An 18,630-nucleotide genomic window follows, 5' to 3' on the forward strand; every position below is an offset into this window, starting at 1 on the left:
CAGCCAGGGGCCGGAGGGGGCCTGGTTTGGGAACCACAGGATTTCATCTCTGCTGTTTGCAGATGATGTTGTCCTGATGGCTTCATCGAGTCAGGACCCGCAGCACTGGGGCGGTTTGCAACCGAGAGTTAAGTGGCTGGAATGAAAATCAGCTCCTCCAAATCCGAGGCCATGGTTCTCAAGCGGATAAAGGTGGTTTGCCCTCTCCGGGTGGGTGGTGAGTCTCTGCCTCAAGTGGAGGAGTTCAAGTATCTTGGGGTCTTGTTCACGAGTGAGGGAAGGATGGAGCGTGAGATTGACAGGCGGATCGGTGCAGCATCTGCAGTGATGCGGTCGCTGTATCGGTCCGTTGTGGTAAAGAAGGAGCTGAGTCCAAAGGCAAAGCTCTCAATTTACCGGTCAATCTACGTTCCTACCCTCACCTAAGCTTTGGGTAATGACCAAAAGTACAAGATCACGGATAAAAGCGGTTGAAATGAGTTTCCTCCGCAGGGTGGCTGGACGCTCCCCTAGAGATAGGGTGAGGAGCTCAGTCACACAGGAGGAGCTCAGAGTAGAGCCGCTGCTCCTACAAGTCGAGAGGAACCAGTTGAGGTGGCTCGGCATCTGCTCAGGATGCCTCCTGGACGCCTCCCTAGGGAGGTGTTCCAGGCACATCCCACCGGGAGGAGGCCCCAGGGAAGACCTAGGACACGCTGGAGGGACTATGTCTCTCAGCTGGCCTGGGAATGCCTCGGGATACTCCCGGAAGAGCTGGAAGAAGTGTGTGTAGAGAAGGAAGTCTGGGCCTCCCTGCTGAAACTGCTGTCTCCGTAACCCGGATGGATGGATGATCTTAATAGAAATAATTTTTAGATATCCACAACCTTGTTTTTAATACTAACCCATAATGGAGCAGTGTAATCTCATTTTGCGAATGCCATCATCACACGAAAGTGTTAAAATAAAGCTTTATGCAGTAATCGGTGAGCCTGAACTAAATACCCGATTCACACAAGAAGTGCAAATATAGGCCCAATATATTGGCAAACTGATATTTCGGTCTATCTCTAATTGAAACTAATATATTGTCCCCAAAAAAACTTTTCTAAAGAAAAACATGAGTTGCAATATATAAATTAGTAATTTACTTTAGTAATTAAGTAGTATCTCTAATGAATTACAGAAGTTATTCAACCCTCTACAGCTCAAATCTTATTGTAGTACAGAAAAATAAGAATAAGTACCCATGATGACCCTCAAAATGATTGTGCCATCTGTTATTTACTGAACGATAAATCCATATAGTAAATATTGTGATGGGCCCAGTCGCAGGTAAAGGCCATTTCATTGAGTATACTTGAAATGTTTACTGCACTTTTCAAAGGAGATGTCCAGAGGCCAGCCAAAAGTTTTCCTTTTTATTGGCTTTCTTTTAATTTTCCTCATTCCTTAAAGACAAAATCAAATCAACAAATTCAGTTTATGGTCAGCGGTAACTGGTACCTACCCAGCTCCAAATTAATATTTTATCCTTAGCAGATAAGGTTGTTATGTTTTGTAATCAAACAAAAAGGAAATTTGTGAAATCATATGTCCAAAAGCCAAACATAATGAAAAGTAATGATATTCAACATTACATTGCTATAATTATAGCTTTATGTAGAAGTTTAATGTTGTGTAAATGTTGGCAATAATGGTATTTTAAAAGCAGCGTATCTATACAAATGGTTTCCAAACTTGTTTCTCTTAGTGACACCTAATATACCAGTGGATTTGCAGATGACCCCGACGTACCTGAAAAACTACTTTTAGTTTCTGGGGAAAAATTCATAGCATTTTCAATGGTTAAGAGATTCTCGACGTCTATAAAATCTTTTGGTAGCTATTTAAATTCAGCAGTCTAATTTGAACCTCTTTTTAAGTTGTCCTGCTTAGGCACTCTGAGGCAGTGGGCTTCTGAACCCTTGGTAGGGAATGACTAATACATTTTTTTAAATAATAATTGCTTTATGTGGGTGGCATTGCAATGGGGAAAAGATCACGTGTAGTTAGTATAACAATGCTACTGCAAAAAATGCATTTCAATAGGGCTGTGACAATTTATTGAATAATTGTGACAAATTGACTATAAAAAATAAACATAGTTGTATTTATAATAGTTATCTGGATAACACACATTTTAAAAAGCATACAGAAACCCTGATAACAAAGGGGCTTTATCAAATGTCAAAAACACCAACAATTTCAGATTTGTTTTATCATTTCTAGTACGTATCTTTAAATATTGTCCATCTAGAAGCCTTCACTCACTACGTTTCAAGCTTTATATTTGGTTATACATGCATTTAAGAAGTCTCGATGTACAATAGAAATAATTGTTCAACTTATCAACTACTAAAATAATCATTAGTTGCAGTGCTACATAATAAGGGCCTCATTTATCATTTATTTAGCTCTCGTGCTAAACCACGCCAAAACTGGAGCAAAACCCGAAGCAGTTTCTCAGAGAATTTAAAAAAACAGATTTTTTTTCTTTCTAGGAGTGAATGAATATGTAAAATGGGGTGTTTTCGCCAACATGTGGGAATATTGAGGCGGGGGCAATTTGATAGTGCTTTTAAATGTTTTAAAATGACCACCAAGGACAGATGGTATAATAAATGTTGTTTTCAAAGCAGCAGTAATAACATAAAAACTCTTTACATGTGACACTCTGGCACTTTGGCGTTCCACAGCAGTGTTCCATCAAACTGAGGTTTTACGTGTCTGTCCCATGTCCTAAAGTGGAGACGGCAGAGTCCAGTCAGTCAGTAGATGGATCCTGGGTGAGGTGTGATGTGCAGCCTGTCTTGTCTCTGCACTGCCCCCGCTCTAAAATCCAAAGTGAAAACAATAACTACCAAAAACTACCGTTTTAAGTTTTAAAGGGCTCCTCAATCCAAATAATATGTGAAAATGTTTGGAAGTTTGGGCATGTTAATTTGCAACAACAATAAATAAATTACGCACAAGATGCACAGAAATTACACATGCTATTTTTCAATTTATAGAGGCATTTTAGCACCTGAATTGATAACTGGGGCCCTAAAAGTCCAGAGTTGTTGTTATTGAGTTTTCTGATACATAATTCATGCCCAGATGTTGTATATCCAAATTAGGAGAAAAAAACTGACCTATTTCACCTATTTTCACCCCGTTATTGTTCCTAATAAAATTACATCTGGTGACGGTGTGAATGTGTGAATTGTTGTCACAGGTTGTTGTATAGAGTGTCTTCTATTTTAGGCTCTTAACTCAGTTTGCTTGGACACATGGTTGTAATCTGCACACAATGCTCACTGTCCTGGTGTCCCTGTGAGCTGCGACCTTTCACCTCTGACCAGGGAACGTCCGACTGCCGAGGAAACCCAAATATCCTGTGGGCTCTCCCATGGCCACACAGCACACAACTAAACACAACTGCTAATTCAGTGCAACAATGATACCCTATAGTATTAGTATACAGTATCAAATAATCGCGTGTTAATTGGTGGTTTTCAGGTTCTAGCATGTGATGCCATAATCCCTTATGGGAGGAGCCAGTTTTCCCTATTAATATCACTGCACATTGCTATGAAATATCCAAACAGTAAAATCACAAATGTTGAGACTGATTATTTTGATTAGTGGCTATAGAATGTTTGATGTCATATGAAGCACAGCAACAGATGGAACTTGTTGTTGCCCCTTAGCCACATAGGTTTTGATTTTCCTCCTGGCCAACATGTATTTACATTTGCATATATATACATGTATTTGTGAACACTATAACAGCAGTGATGAAAGATGAAAGGCAGTGTGACATTTCAAATCAGAATAACACAAAGCAGAACTGTGAAAGCTTTATGGTAAAGTTGTGTTTCACATGTATGTTGATTTGTACGGTCATTTTCACTATATGTGGTTGACATTGTTTAGTGGCTTCTGGGATCAGTCTTTGGTTATGTATGAACAGATCGAGGCCACAGAGTGCTCACTGTGTTTAGGCACTGGTTGTCGCGTGTTTTGTAGTTTAAAAAGTATGTTTTATGGTCTTATTCCAGTGTTTCTCAAACTGTGGTACGTGTCTGTTGTGGTACATGAGTCCCTCTGCTGTTTGAGGATGTTTTTTACAGTGAAATCTCATGTTTTTTGCCATACTTTGGGTTAATCATTATTTAGAACTACCTTATCCATGGCTTGGTTTAATTGTTTGATAAAGTATGTAGACCTGTAAACCAAATATTATATTGTGATATTTTGTGTGAAAAGTTTTAGAACCACTGCGCTATCATAGACCATGTACAAAAATGGACATAGCTACTGGCCGTCATGTCCGAATAGAAAGTGGACATGGGTGCGCTTCCGGCTCTGTTGACTCGACTTTATATTGAAAAACTGTCTCCCCTCTTTCTGTAACTGCTTTTGCCAGGCTCATCATTTTGGTCTTCAAATGTTTATATTACCCCGTACTACATGATCCTGGTATTTTTATTTTGCTATTCTGGCCATAAATCAACATATGAACATTAATAACAGACAAATCGGGTGACTTCTTTCCCCGAGGTCGCTCCTGCTAGGGTTTGACTGACAGTCTTGGTAAGCACCAACTCTCTGCTGAACCTTTAGTCCGGCCGGGAAGGGGCCTTACCTTTAACAGCCTCACTCCAGATTGGCTCTTTGGTTGCTATGATACTCGTGGTTGGAATTCCAAATATGTAACTCGGCTCCAAATTCTCCCCTATAACTGCTAGCCTCGATGAGCTTCATTTGACTGAAGCTGAACACTATGGGTGATGTCACACTCCCTTATTCCACTTCTTTATACAGTTCGTTATACAGTTGTAGATTTGCGTGACCCTCGTCCTCTGTTTGTGCACTATTATGTACAACACACAGTATGCATATAGGCTGCTACAGGATACGGGTTCCTGTATAGGCTTTAATAAGTGTCATTTGTTTCCTCAGAGACAGAAACGGCACAGATAGAAACAGCCACTCAACAGACTCTGCATTACACACTTGCCAACCAGCAGGTTCAGTTCCACCGGATTGGGGAGGATGGACAAGTTCAGGTGGTGAGTATTCATGTATATTCTGTACATGCACTTCCCCAACAGTATAAATACAAGGAACTGCTTTGTATAAATTAGTGTCTGCACAAAAATTTAATTACACTGAATCCATATTATGCTGATGTGTCCAGTGTTTGGGAACATTTTTGACAAATGTCTGCTGTTGCTGTTTAACAGCTCAGTTAAAGGATCTACTGACAGACCTGTTGATGCCAGAGAAGTGGAACATTAAAGCGTCTGGTCTTTTGATTAATATCAAAGATGTGCTGTGGGATTGTAAACAACACTTCCTTCAGCGAATAATCAGTTGTTTTTATAAAACCACTGTAAGATGCACACAAGCTGTATTCACTGAGTAGTGTTACTTTAATCAAAGCTTGATTCACTCTGATGCATGACAAAAAAGTGTTAAATGGATATTTTAGGCTGTTTTAGAAAAGGTCTACATCACTTATTTTGGTACAAAGTCTTAGCTGTATTGGTTGACTCTCGCAAAGTATTAAAACCTCAACATGATTTACAGTGTTGTAGTCCGCTTCTAATAAATCCTGTCACTCTGAATTGGGTTGAACTAACTCAAAATAAGTAGCTGTTTGGAAGTTGGATGTAGGCAATAGTTAAAAGTGTTCTCTTATATGTTATTTTCCTGCTTGGCCCTGTGCACATCATTAAATTTGAACCCAGAATTTATGGTCATTGCTAAAATAACATGTAAAACCTAGTACACCTAAATTTCCTATTTACTGATGCTGCTGCTCAAATTACTAAAATAAATTCCAAACCATGTATTTACTTCAAACTAAACAACAGAATTTAATAAGTGAAGTTTAAATAATTTTTCTATTAACATTTGCATCTGGCACATTTCTCAGATTCCTCAAGGACAGCTACACATTGCTCAAGTGCCACAAGGAGAGGAGGTGCAGATCACACAGGACAGTGAGGTGAGTCAATCAATTGACAACTTTATTTATCCACTGTAAGGACAAATACATGGAAGACTTTGTTTTAGCTGCATCTTTCAGACATTTTTTTTTGTTTTTAATTATAGTGGTTTATTTAGTGCTTTAATAATTGAATTAGTGTTCAAATAGGTTAGAAAAATCTAGTTCTGCATCCTGATTGTTTTATTTTCATATTTCATTATTTAGTGGCTTAGAGTAAATCCTAAAAGTAGAACTAAGTAGAAAATCATAAAATACAATAGCCCTGATTTTGCTTATAAATTGGGCTTACGTCATCACTGAAATTCTCCCTGGGGCAGCTCTAAATGCTGTAAAAGTTTAAATCAGAATATCTCTCCAAAACTGCTCGGTCTGGTTGAGAGGTATTTCCGCACCAGTCTCATACCTAATGGTTTTCGGTGCAGGCTGCAGGACAGTGATTTATGTCAGTGTACACACATACACATGTAATTACTCACTGAATATGATCTGCGGCGCGTATGCAAGACAGCTCTACTTTTGGGCTAAAGTAATCGACACCTTACGCTCGTGTTTTTCTCATTTCCTTCTGGGTAAAGTGCTTAGAGACGTCGGCCTGAGTGAGTGACGTGGTGAAGTCCCCTGCCTTTCCTGTTCTTTGTATTTCAGCCCAATTTTTCCTCCTCTTTCCTCTCCTGTTTCTATTTCATCATATTGTTTGTTTTGTAAAGTTCAAAGCTTAGCAACAAAATCCCTGTTCCCCCAGTCTGCCACTCAGAATATGTTTTCATTAAGAAAAGTCCCTCTCATCAAAGACACTGGTGCTTGAAAAGGAAATGAGCTGTTGCATAGATTACACTGGTCTGTGGCCATATGGCGACTCAGGCACTTGAGTTATACAGGAATTAGAGAGAGGAAACAGCTGAGGTTTACAAAGGCTTAATGTACAGTATGTTCCACTGTGACTTGGCTAATATCACTGAGTTTACATGGAAATTATTACTTGTGCGAGTGCCAGCGTTTTCTATTGTTTTTTCACAGAAGCCTTGATCAACTAAGCCAGCAATCGCTAATCAAATATCCAGGGCATGTTGTTAGATGTTAAATGATGTTGTTAAAGTAGAGACAAAAAATTAGCTAAAACACCCTTACACGTTTTGTTTGAGTCATTATCTGTAGTGATATTTCTAAAATTTGTGACCATCCTTAAGTTCAACCATTATTTTCTGATTCATAAGCCAAATATAATTCTGATCAAGGAATAAATGTTATGACAATACAAAATTACCATAAAGATACAATATATAACTTTTCCGGTGCGGGTCCCTCTCCTGATTCTCTCCATGGATGTAATTGCGTTGCAGATTTGACCTATAACTTGTCAGCTTCTTCAGAAAGGTTGTTTAATGCTACATAAACATTTTTAGCTAGGCAAGTTACTACCAGAACAGCTGCACGGTGGACCTTTTAATGAAAAGGAATTGAGCCTCAAATGTCATCTTTAAAATAACATAACTTTTGTCATTTTCTTTTTCAGGGAAATCTACAGATCCATCAAGTTCACGTTGGGCAGGATGGACAGGTAAGAACCTACCGTAAACATAGTGGAGAAGCTGCACATAGACCAGCACAGGGATGAAACTTGTGGGCTAATTTACTGCAACTAATCAACTATTGAAATCACTGTTATTTAATTTAGTAATCAAAGAGTTGTTATCTTGCCCATACAGACTTCAAAAAAGGTTTTATAACTCGGACAAAGAACCACATCAAAATGTTCATTTCGTTTTTGATGCATCATGATAGCCTTAAAGCTACCATCTGTAATTAGATTGGCCGACCCACCCTTGTTGTATTCTCACATATCACCACCAGATGTCTGATAGTGTGCCAGCTTTGGCCTGACAGAAGACAAAAGAACAAAGATCAGGTAGTGGGTGGGGGAGGAGGAGGGGAGCAGGTTTTACATCTGCCACCTACTGGTAAAAAAATAAAAAATAAATAAAAAATCACTTGCAGATGGTAGGTTTAAGATGTCTAACTTATTCTGGGTAAAGTAAAAAAAACAACAACAAAAAAACTCATTCACGACTTCTGATTCTGCAAAGCAATTGTTAGTTGCAGAGTAATGCAAATCTAAATATACACTTGGCACACCTTTACAGTAAGTATTTGGTTTTAGCCCATCTTTCCCACAGCACGTCGAAAGGAAGTCATTCTCTGAGCTCCAACCGTGCGCTGTGTGGGTGCTTAAGAAACAAACAAAAACCTGTGGCCCATTCCCACTCACCCACATGACTTTAAACAATGTGTGAAGGAAAAAATCACAGGCACTCTTTAACAAGTGCTGTTTATTTACTAGGAGAGGTTTTAGCCAACATACTTTCTTAGTCTTGAAATACTTTTGATTTTAAAGATTGAAACCAAAGTGATGTGGTAAAAAAATTAGTCAACCAGTAGGTAACATAAATCTCCCATATTGTCACTGTGTCATTGCACAAGACACTTCACCAGCACTGCCCATTCACTGCCCAATATCTAACGTGAATGATTTGGTAAAAACAGTTCAATAATAATCAGTGTATTGAGTGCAGTTTCAACCAAGAAGTGGGAAAACAATTTAATCCACATCTTTACACCAATTAAATATATGGGCAAATTTTGAGTCCAATGGCTATTAAAAAGAATTGCCTCCCATAAAAGATTAAATGATATGAAAACTGCATCTGATTTAGTCCCATATGTTAAAGAATAAAATCCATGCACCCGTGGATGTTTTTGAATTCCCGATCTCATGCGTGTCCCCCACTGCTTGGGCGTCTGATGTTTTGGACCATAGGCTTTTCCTGTTGCTCTGTTCTTTCCTCTGGATCAAAGTGAGGCGTCCCTGTTTGACCAGCCCTTACCACATATGGACGCCTGAACCAACACATTGTTTCACATTCATGAGTTCATCGGCTTTGTCTCAAACTAAGACTTTGGGGAAGGAAGTTAGTGTTTTTGGCTGTCTGGGCTGTTATGGTGGATGTCAGGTTCTTCATTACAACTGATCAGAGATATACAGATTTTGTATCACATTCCCACTTCACTGTGTACATTTCCCATACAGCAGAGCTTTGATTATAGGTTATATAAGTTTTGCATTTTATATATCCTGAGACAACAGTTTCTGCTTAACCTGCAAGACATGCGTGTGATAGATCAACTAATCTGGGTAATGTCTCAGTATGACCTTTCATATTAGTGCCCTCTATTCAAGAAGTTCGAAAACATTGTATTATTTTATTTCGTATAAAACATAAAAAATGGGTGCAGGTATGTGTACAACAGTTTGTTACCAGAATGAATGAACTATAACACTGTATGACGCTTTAGTGTGTGACCTGATCGGCTGTGGACTAATAGTCCACCCAGCTTCACTTTTTCTTCTGAAAAAGCTGTTCAGAAGACAAAAAGAGCCAAAAAATATGCATGTGAATATAGGCAATATGTCAAAGAGATTATGAAAGCTAAGAGCAAGATGGATTGATTGAAATACCCACTTCCTCAGCTTTAAGGTATTCAGTTTCAGTTTTCATGACCCCTTAACAGTAATAGGCACTTAGAGATGTATTTGTTCTTTACAAATTGTATGTACTATTGTAGTCTTACAAAATGGCTGCTGTCAAAATCATATTTCATTTTAGTTCATCCATGACTTTTCACCACAGTCAGTAGAGTGCACTGCTCTCAAAACAATATGCTAAATTGATCTCTATAGCAATATGTTATGATGTGCCCAATCTAGTCCTGGTTTATATAAGCTTATAATACTCTGCTTTATAGCCAAAGACTGGCTCCGTAGTCAACTGTCTGAAAAATATTGGCCTACTGTTGCTCTATTACTAATGTTGCATAAAAATTCAAATATATAAATTTAGGAATGCACCAATCCAGTTTTAATATTGGATATCTACACTGACCCCGAAAAATGTTCTGGATTGAATATCTGCTTCCAAATATTGTTCAGACGATATCCTGGTTGGGCATATAAATTGATGTAATAATACTATTTACTGGTCATAGTTGGTCATAATATTTCAACTTTTTTATACAAAGCTTATCTGTAGTTACTTGAGAGATAAATAACAGCTGCATAGCACATCTCTATCAGTTTTGTCATATATTAAGTTTGTTTTAAGGAAATGAATGCTATTTTCAGTCTCTGCAGTGGTATCAGTTGATATTGGCTAGATACTTAAAGCCATAGTATAAAAACCAGTATCAGAACTAAAAAATATCCCTATATAAACTGACCCTCGACTGTTGTAATGTTACCATCACTATGGTAACCAAAAGCTCTTAAACAAGTCAATTATACTTTCATTGTTCTATGTGTCCATAAAATTATAACCCAAGAATTCTGTGTTTTAGTAGTTGTTGTTAGTTTCTTCTTTCAGGCTTTGTAGTGAAAAATCAAAAATGGAGGCCAGCGTATTAAGTGTGGTGTTTATGACATCTTCTTGGCTCATATCTGTCTCACAGTTCATGAGTTAAAAATGCTGGCAGGAACTGAATGCTTCGTCTTTACTTTCTGCCAATGAAGCGACAATGCAAGTAGCAACCTATGTATTTATCTAATCAGCAACTGGATCTGCGCAGTGAAGGGTCACATGGAGTGGAGGCTTTGCACACTGCACTATGTTTTGAAATTGTACTGCTCAGAAATAAGGCTGCAACTAATGATTATTTTAGTAGTCTACTAGTCAGCGATTATTAATTTGATTAGTCAACTAGTCAATTGATTATCCCTGTTGTACATTGACACTTTTTAAAGGTGGACAATGATGTAACTTTTTCTGATAGTTTATCTCCATAGAGACAAGCAGGTGCTACCAGGTTAAGCTGCAGGTCAACTCTGTGGAGAGGTGACCCCTCACAGTAAGAATGCATGTTCAAGACATTTTTGCAGCAATAAAAAAACACTTTAATTGAATCACAATGCAACATAAAGAAGGTCCAGGCAGTGCAAGAACATCTCCATGGAAATGGAAAACTGGAATATAGTGCACCTTTAAAAACATTGTAAAGAACATAAAGGCTGAAATATGGTGATTGAAACCTTCTAAATAGAATATTTATGAATAAAGTGATTAAAATAAAAACATCCTGATTAAATAATCCCTCTGCCTTTGCTATAAAAACGTCTTTTTGTCTTCGTTTTAGAGTCTTTATAGTCCAGATAGTGATTACAAAGTGCTTTTTTTTCTTTTCTTCTTGACTTGTAACAATTAGTTGATTAATAATTACAGCTCTATTCTAACGGTATACAAGATAACATCCAATGCACATAAACATGGATTGAATATTGTTTATATCAGAGAAATATGCGGTTAACGGAAGGCTCTGGAAGGTCTTAACATGGCCCTGGCCTCACACTTCGTCGTGGAGGATGTAAATCAGCTGAACATTTGCTCTGAGTTAGTGCCTGCTTCGTATGAGAGCTGTGGTTGGTTGCATACTTTTATTGCTTGTTAGAAAGTATGTGCGTGTCTGCTCCTCTGCTCTGACACACTGTGAACACACATGTGCTCCCGTGTCCTCAGATGACCCGGCCCACTTCTCCCATTTTCTCTCAAGGAATTTTCACCACAACATCCACCACAGTTGGAGCTATTTCCACGAAATTGGACAACAAGCATTACATCGATCTCCAAACGCGTTTTCGGGTGGAGCAGTTGTTTGGGTCGTACATGATTAGCTTTGCCAAGAACATTGCGGCAGATTTAAATTTTTTATGAAAACGAAATGTGTTAGAGAATAGCTTGTGTTTCTTTTGTTTGTAGGGTAATTGTATACATACACTTATGAAACATTCCCATAGTTATAACTCATGGGTTATAGACGTATTTTTATGAACACAAGGGCTGTGCAATGAATGTCTGTCCTGAAAAAGATGGATGCTAGCTTTGCTCCATTCCCCTCCACATGTCTAATCAATACTGGCTTTTAAATGTGTATTAAAAGTCTACCCCTGGATTGACCCTCAATCACACCTTTAAAAAACTCTCGTGGGAGGACATTTTTGTAAAGCTGAAAAAACAAATATCTTGCCTTGTGAGTCATATTTTAAAATTTGTATTTTCAAATATTTTTAACCTTTTAATTGCTGACCTTCTTTCATAAAGTCAATTCATTTCATACTCCATAGCCAAATACCATCCATATACATAATAAAAAAATTTTTTTGTTTTTTTTATTTTGTTTTGTTTCATTTTAAGGGCCTGATGGATGTAAAAGATTATGAGCCATAATTTTGCAAATGCATTATTATTATTTTGGTAATGGCATATTCAACAAAAAACACTCACAATTTGGAAGTTCAGCACATTTTTGTACACATGAAATTAATTTGGAAAAAAAAAGTTAAAAATAAAATCAGAGGATTCATATTTTTTCAGTTGGTTTAACTAAGATGTTAACTTATGATCCAACCTCTAAATGTCTGACCTTGACATAAAATCAATACGCACTCCAAAATCACAAAAAGTTAACTATCTTCCATATGCAAACAGGATTTTTTTTGTTTCATTTGAAGAGCCTGATGTCTGTAAAAGATTATTGGCCATAATTTTGCAAATGCATAATTATTTTTCCCTGTGGTCAGTTTAATAGAAAAGTCACTTAGTGGGAGTTAAGCAAATGTTTGTACACCTGAAATACATTTGGCTATAAAAATCAGAGGATTCATATCTTTTCAAACTTTTTTTTATCGTTCAATCAAGATCTCACCATAGGATTCATATTTTAAAATTAGTATTTTAAATAGTTTTAACCCTTGCCAGTTTTTTGTCATTAAATTAATTGTATTTCAACCCACTTTTTGTTTCATAATATCACAAAAAGTGGATTGTTTCAATTAATTAGATTTTTTTTGTGCCTATTATTAAACCCTGGTATATGTGTTAGATTAGGAGCAAAAATTATTTATTTGCACTGATAGTTTTTTGTGGGAGCTATATTCAAAAATGTGCTCATTGGAACCCATTCAAATTAGTTTAACTAATATTAACTTAAAACACTTGATGTCATGGACCCCCTGAGGAGAGGCCAATGCCAAAGCCATCCCAATACAAAATGACATTTCAACCACTTATGAGGTAAAAATTACTTTATCATTCAGAAAATATGCAACGACCCTAATTTGTCAGTCAGAGGGTTGAGAAAATGTGTAGAAGTGAGATTGCATGCTTTATACTCTGTGTATGAGGGTAAATTGTAAAATAATGATTATAATGGAAATCAATGGGGAATTACATGCATTTTCACTACTGACCATACAAGGTTAAACTACATCATCGGCCAAAAATTATGTCAGAACACTAATCTGAAGCCAGAAGTTTTAGAAAATATATAGATGTTGAATATTGCATGCTTTATACTTTGTACAATGGCAAGTTGAAAAATCTAGATTATAAAAGAAGTCAGTGAATAATTTTTGTCCACAAGCTCTCACAAAAGAAGTATTTTTGTTAGCATGAATGAGAATAGGCTAACATTTTAAAACTGATGACAAAATGTTAAAACTCTCGAAAATATTTCAACAAAAATCAGCCCATTTACATCAAAAATGAAGTTATGGAAGAAACACAAGTCAAAAAGCACAAAAATGTGAATAAGCTTGATTTCAGATATATATAATATTTTTTCCATAATTGAACCTCCTTTAGGGATGCCATTTTGAGGACCTTAAATCATTCAAAACATAGAACAGATAGTTTAAAGCTGTTTTTTTTTTGCTATGGTAACATCTCCACTTGAAACTTGAAAAGTACAATTGTGCAGGTCATGCCTTTCACACAATGAAGGGATTGGTTTGAGACCAATCTGGGGAATACAAAACACACAGACACTCACAGGAGAACCATATTACAAAGCTTACAGAGAGAGAAATTTTAATGACTAGATATACTTACAAATGACATTAAATCTTCTATTCAATTTGTGGTGTGGATTTTGGACTCCAGTTTGTTAAAAATATGAGATAAGCTTATCGTCAGTAATAACAATGTGTGCTTGCTTACTTAACTCATTTAACCAATTTTTGAAAATTCTCCAATTATAGCTTCAGATATCTTTTTTTTTCAGTCGGCCATCTTGGTGTAGTATGGTCTAACTCATCTCCAAAACTATTCTTTTCACTCCAGCTCACTTCTATTTTTGTATGCTTGCATTGTGGTTGCATCATTTTCTATCAAAACATAAAGGTTTTATTAGATGTCAGGTTTTATTCATTGGACTCAGCTCCATTTAAAGTCTTAAGTCAATAAACAAGTGGAAGCTGTACTTTTTATAGCTCCAATGCACATATTGTGGTCTGTTTGATTTATTTCACTAATCCTCAGTAGTATTGTTTATCCTGTTTGGTACAACTTTATGCTTCTCTTGCAACTTCCTTACCCGTATCTCGTGTTAACAATTCTGTTGTGGTGATGTCATGTTATTCGAAGGTTAGCTTAGGTCATCATTTCGCACAATTAACCTCGTTTTACCTTGAGTAAAAAGCCGTCAGTGGAATGTACCTCTATGCTATTATCTTTCCCACTGTGTTTTTTAAAAGAAAATGATGCTAAAGCTCACCTCATTTCTCTTGATTGACAAAACATGTTTCAAAGAACTCCAGTCTGATAAGAAGGCCAAGACAAAATGTGCTTAATAGGATTCAGTTGTTGTGTAATATAAAAAGAAAAACTGAGGATTAGAAAGTGTAAACCACATTCTTCGATAACAGCTATAGACAAAGATATTGAGATAGTGCCCCACTCTCTCCAGAGAGAGATCTTTCACATAAAGTCAAAGCAAGGTGTGAGGTTTCTGTATTTCTAAATATAATATCTGTCTGAACTGCTGTTCAAACCTTTGAAAACCTTTGATACATTTTGTTAAACTCATTCAACTATTGTTATTGGAATGAGACTTTATTATGGTTAAAGGTGCCAAAGCCTTTACTGAGTTTAAGAAGGCGTTGTCTGGGAATGATGTCGCCGCTTATTGCTACTGCTCAAGATTTATGCATTTGGAATACAATGGATAGTTTTTGTTTCTTCTGTTGCTACACTGTTCCTACCTAAAACTAATCCTACCAAACTCAAAACTTGGCCTGTCTCAGTTATTACTGTATAGATCTGGACCATTGTTTTAAAAATACTTCTTGAGCCTCACTAGTGGGGAAATTTGTAGTTTCTTTTTTGTAGTACAAAAATATTTGAGCAGTAGAGGTTAAAAAATATATTTTCCATGACTCATGAAACACAAAATAGTTTCAGTTGTTTCTATTTGTTGCAGCCTATGGTTTATTAACAATATAGCACATTTAGATTTATCATGGTTATTGTGTTATTGCTTAAAGTAGTTTTTAATATTGTCGTTTTATCATATTTTCTGCAGTAATATATCAACCTTCAAAATTTAGCATAATGACAGATCTACTCAAAAGTGGATCTATGCACAAAATATGTACCTTATAAAAACCTTAGTGCAGAAGAAAGGGAATTCTGATCCAATGAAAGGACTCATGTTTTACGGCTCTTCTGTCTGTCATGGGGTCTTATCTGGTGCCCCTCGGCTCTGATCTCTGCCTGGTCTGATTCAGACCAAATGGATGATCGCAAGATGAAAGAAGTGAATGACGGTTTAGAGGGGAAATAGTGGACAGCCTGTCTGGGCATTTCTGAACCATGTGAATTGATACTTAAATCTTTGTAATGGGGAGCAATGCACAAGTGTGTTGATCAATGCAAGTTCACACATTGGATATTGTCGAGAATTTTCTAAATATATCTAAAAATTGTTATAAAAAAATGCTTTGCTGTTGTGGCAGATAAATGTAATATTGATCTCAAAAAATGAAAATATTTAACTTCTCCCCAATTGGATTTAGGTTATAATCCAATATTTGGTATTTTTGTATATTTATGATGTGTAACGTAGAGCCACTTTGACACATGAAGACTATTTAAAAAGCTGATAAAAATCCCCTCGGTATCACATACAGATTTTATCACTAGTATATCGTCCATCCTTATGTATTACAGAATTAAGTGTATAATGAAGCCAGCACAAAAAAGTGAAACAAGGCTTAAACCAAATCTAAACAAGGACTATATCGCAGTATATCCATATTTTCATTATCCACCATACCTTTAGTAAAACCAGGGACTATTTGCAGCTAATCATGCAAAGTAGCATTGGGTATGAATTCAGTGGTACCACTTTATAGTAACTATACCATAATTAGCCTTGTAAGGTTAAACAAACACTTTATAATGAACAAATAGCTTATTAAGAATGATTCAGGCTTAGGAATTAGTTAAGGTATTAAGTAGTTAGTAAGCTTGAATCTTCTTAATAAACTGTTGCGAATCTTTGTTCATGCTTTATTAAGGCTATTAGAAGTGTAGATATTATAAAGTGTTACTGAATCAATAAAACAGCAAATACTCACTACCATATTATACCATGGCTGTAGTATGAGCAGTAAATGTGTTATAAGTTATGCTCTATACATGCCAGCTAATGGTCCAAATGTTATTATGTATGGATTCTTGGCCTGACATGTCCACAAAGACTTTATAGAGCTCTTGTTTCCTTCATGTGAACTTGTGCCATGTCCTCCTGTCATCATTTGTTGTAATGCATCTGTTGCTTTTCTGATGTAGTATTCTGAGAAGTAGGTCACAGGGTAGAGAGCCAGTGTACCTTTAACACTGCACTAGTCAGTCCGGATTTTTGAGAAAAGCATCCACTTATTTCCAATCATTTAAACAGTAACAGATGCTTGGACAACCCATGGTTCAATTCATAGTTTTGCTGCTGTTGATCTGCTAGCATTTTGGCCATTGTTGTTTAGCGTTGTTAGTACTAATGCACTTGGTTCGTCAATAATCATCATTATTTTGGCCACAATATCATCGTTAAGACCTATGATAACACTTCCAAAGCAAAATTAAGAAAATCTACACTCCAAAAAAGTAAAAGTTTGATTTAGTAAAACTGCATACTTAAGGAGGGAGAACAGACAGCTGTAATGAAAGAAAATTGAGGATTTCAGTTGTTTTGTCATGCTTTCAATCATAAATATCTGTAAAATTGTGATGTTTACTCCCAAAATAACACTAAAATTTGATGTTGTGACCTCCCTAGCAGGGCTTAGTATTGATTCACCGCAGATTGAGCGGGGGCAAGGAGGAGATGAAAAGATACAACCAAGATGTTTTATGGACAATGTTTAGTGTAAGTGGGATGAACATAAGCAGTCAACGATTTAAAGTGCTGCATCGGGTTTCAAAGGAGGGTAGGTCTGCTTTGTTTCGCCGTGGGATGATCTTTAGACTTGTCAACAAAAAAGGGGAATCCTAAAATGACAAAATATCAAGGGGGTAATGATTCAGGAGTGCAGAGGAGGGTACCCCCAACTGCTAATTTATTTTGTCGTAGTAAGCAGATTTTTGGATGGGACGAAGTGCCGGATGACTGTATGCTAGTGACTCATGGTCTACATTGGTCTTGAACACTCATGCCTCAGCAGATGGGTCCAAGCAGAATTGCATTGTGATATCAGATACACAGATTAAATAGAGTTAAACTATTATAGTCCTGGCACACTGACTGTAAAATGAGTTAAATGATGTTGAGCCATTTGTATGGCAGCCCCAATTTTCACATATGTTTTGCAAGTTTAACTGACACACTTGGGTGCATAGGTGCAAAATTGAACCAAGAGAACAGCATGACTTCTAATTGGAGAAAATAGATTTAGAAAACAGTTAACATAAACAGTTAATGTATTAAAACTAAAAGTTGTCATTTATAGTGAACCAACCCAATCCTTTACTTAATTCCAGCATGTCTCTCATGTCTCACTTAACCTGGTCTCTCTCTCTCCAAGGGATATCCCACCTAAGGCCCAAAGTCATTGGGTTATAGTCCAGCATCTGTTACTCAAAGATAAATTAACTATTGGTTTTGGAGAAAGAACTCATGAATCCAATGTCTCGGTGCCAAATATTATTGTATCACACCTCACAGCAATTCTCCAGTCATCCACATCCTAGAAGAAAGAGTGAATGATAGTGTCTGACCAATGACTTCAGGCCTCATGTCTAACTCGTGGTGAACTCTTTCACATTGTTGTTACAACGTAGTCAGGAAAACACATTTTCTGCTGTTATCTCTTGGCATTTATTCTTATCGTTAAAAATGACTTAATACTCAATAAAACATGCACCATTCTCATATTTACTGCCTGTTTATATCATCCCTTATATCTCTAATGAATTTAACAGATTGATTGGGAACATGATAAAAGCATCATCCTAAATCTTCATATTTACAGACATGGTAAAAATGCCTATCACTGAGACAGTCCTAGAACCCTTGAGTGGGGTTTTTGTTGTTGTAGCCCCAATCTTGATTACAGCTGTTATTTTGCCATCAGATCAGTCCCTTGTTTGATTTGCTCGATTAGAATTTAACACTGGTTTTGCCATAAAACTTCTTTGAGCTTCTCTTAACTCCCAGTCCGCTGGTGGGAGTTAAAGAGCGAAAGGCCGAGAGGGAGGGGTTGATTGGATGCAGGTGCCGTGGAAACGGTG

The 18,630-nt window shown here is 36.8% G+C and overlaps 1 protein-coding gene across 1 annotated transcript in view; it reads left to right on the forward strand.

Annotated features, from left to right (window-relative positions):
• Positions 1-18,630, forward strand: part of banp (BTG3 associated nuclear protein) — a 35,904-nt gene that overhangs the window by 5,560 nt on the left and 11,714 nt on the right. Inside the window, exons 9-11 of the mRNA XM_033968553.2 lie at positions 4,969-5,078; positions 5,948-6,019; positions 7,536-7,580. Coding sequence (XP_033824444.1) covers positions 4,969-5,078; positions 5,948-6,019; positions 7,536-7,580 — 227 coding nt within the window. The remainder of the gene's footprint in view (positions 1-4,968; positions 5,079-5,947; positions 6,020-7,535; positions 7,581-18,630) is intronic.

Source organism: Periophthalmus magnuspinnatus, chromosome 6, assembly GCF_009829125.3.
Source record: "Periophthalmus magnuspinnatus isolate fPerMag1 chromosome 6, fPerMag1.2.pri, whole genome shotgun sequence".
NCBI classification, from domain to species: domain Eukaryota; kingdom Metazoa; phylum Chordata; class Actinopteri; order Gobiiformes; family Gobiidae; genus Periophthalmus; species Periophthalmus magnuspinnatus.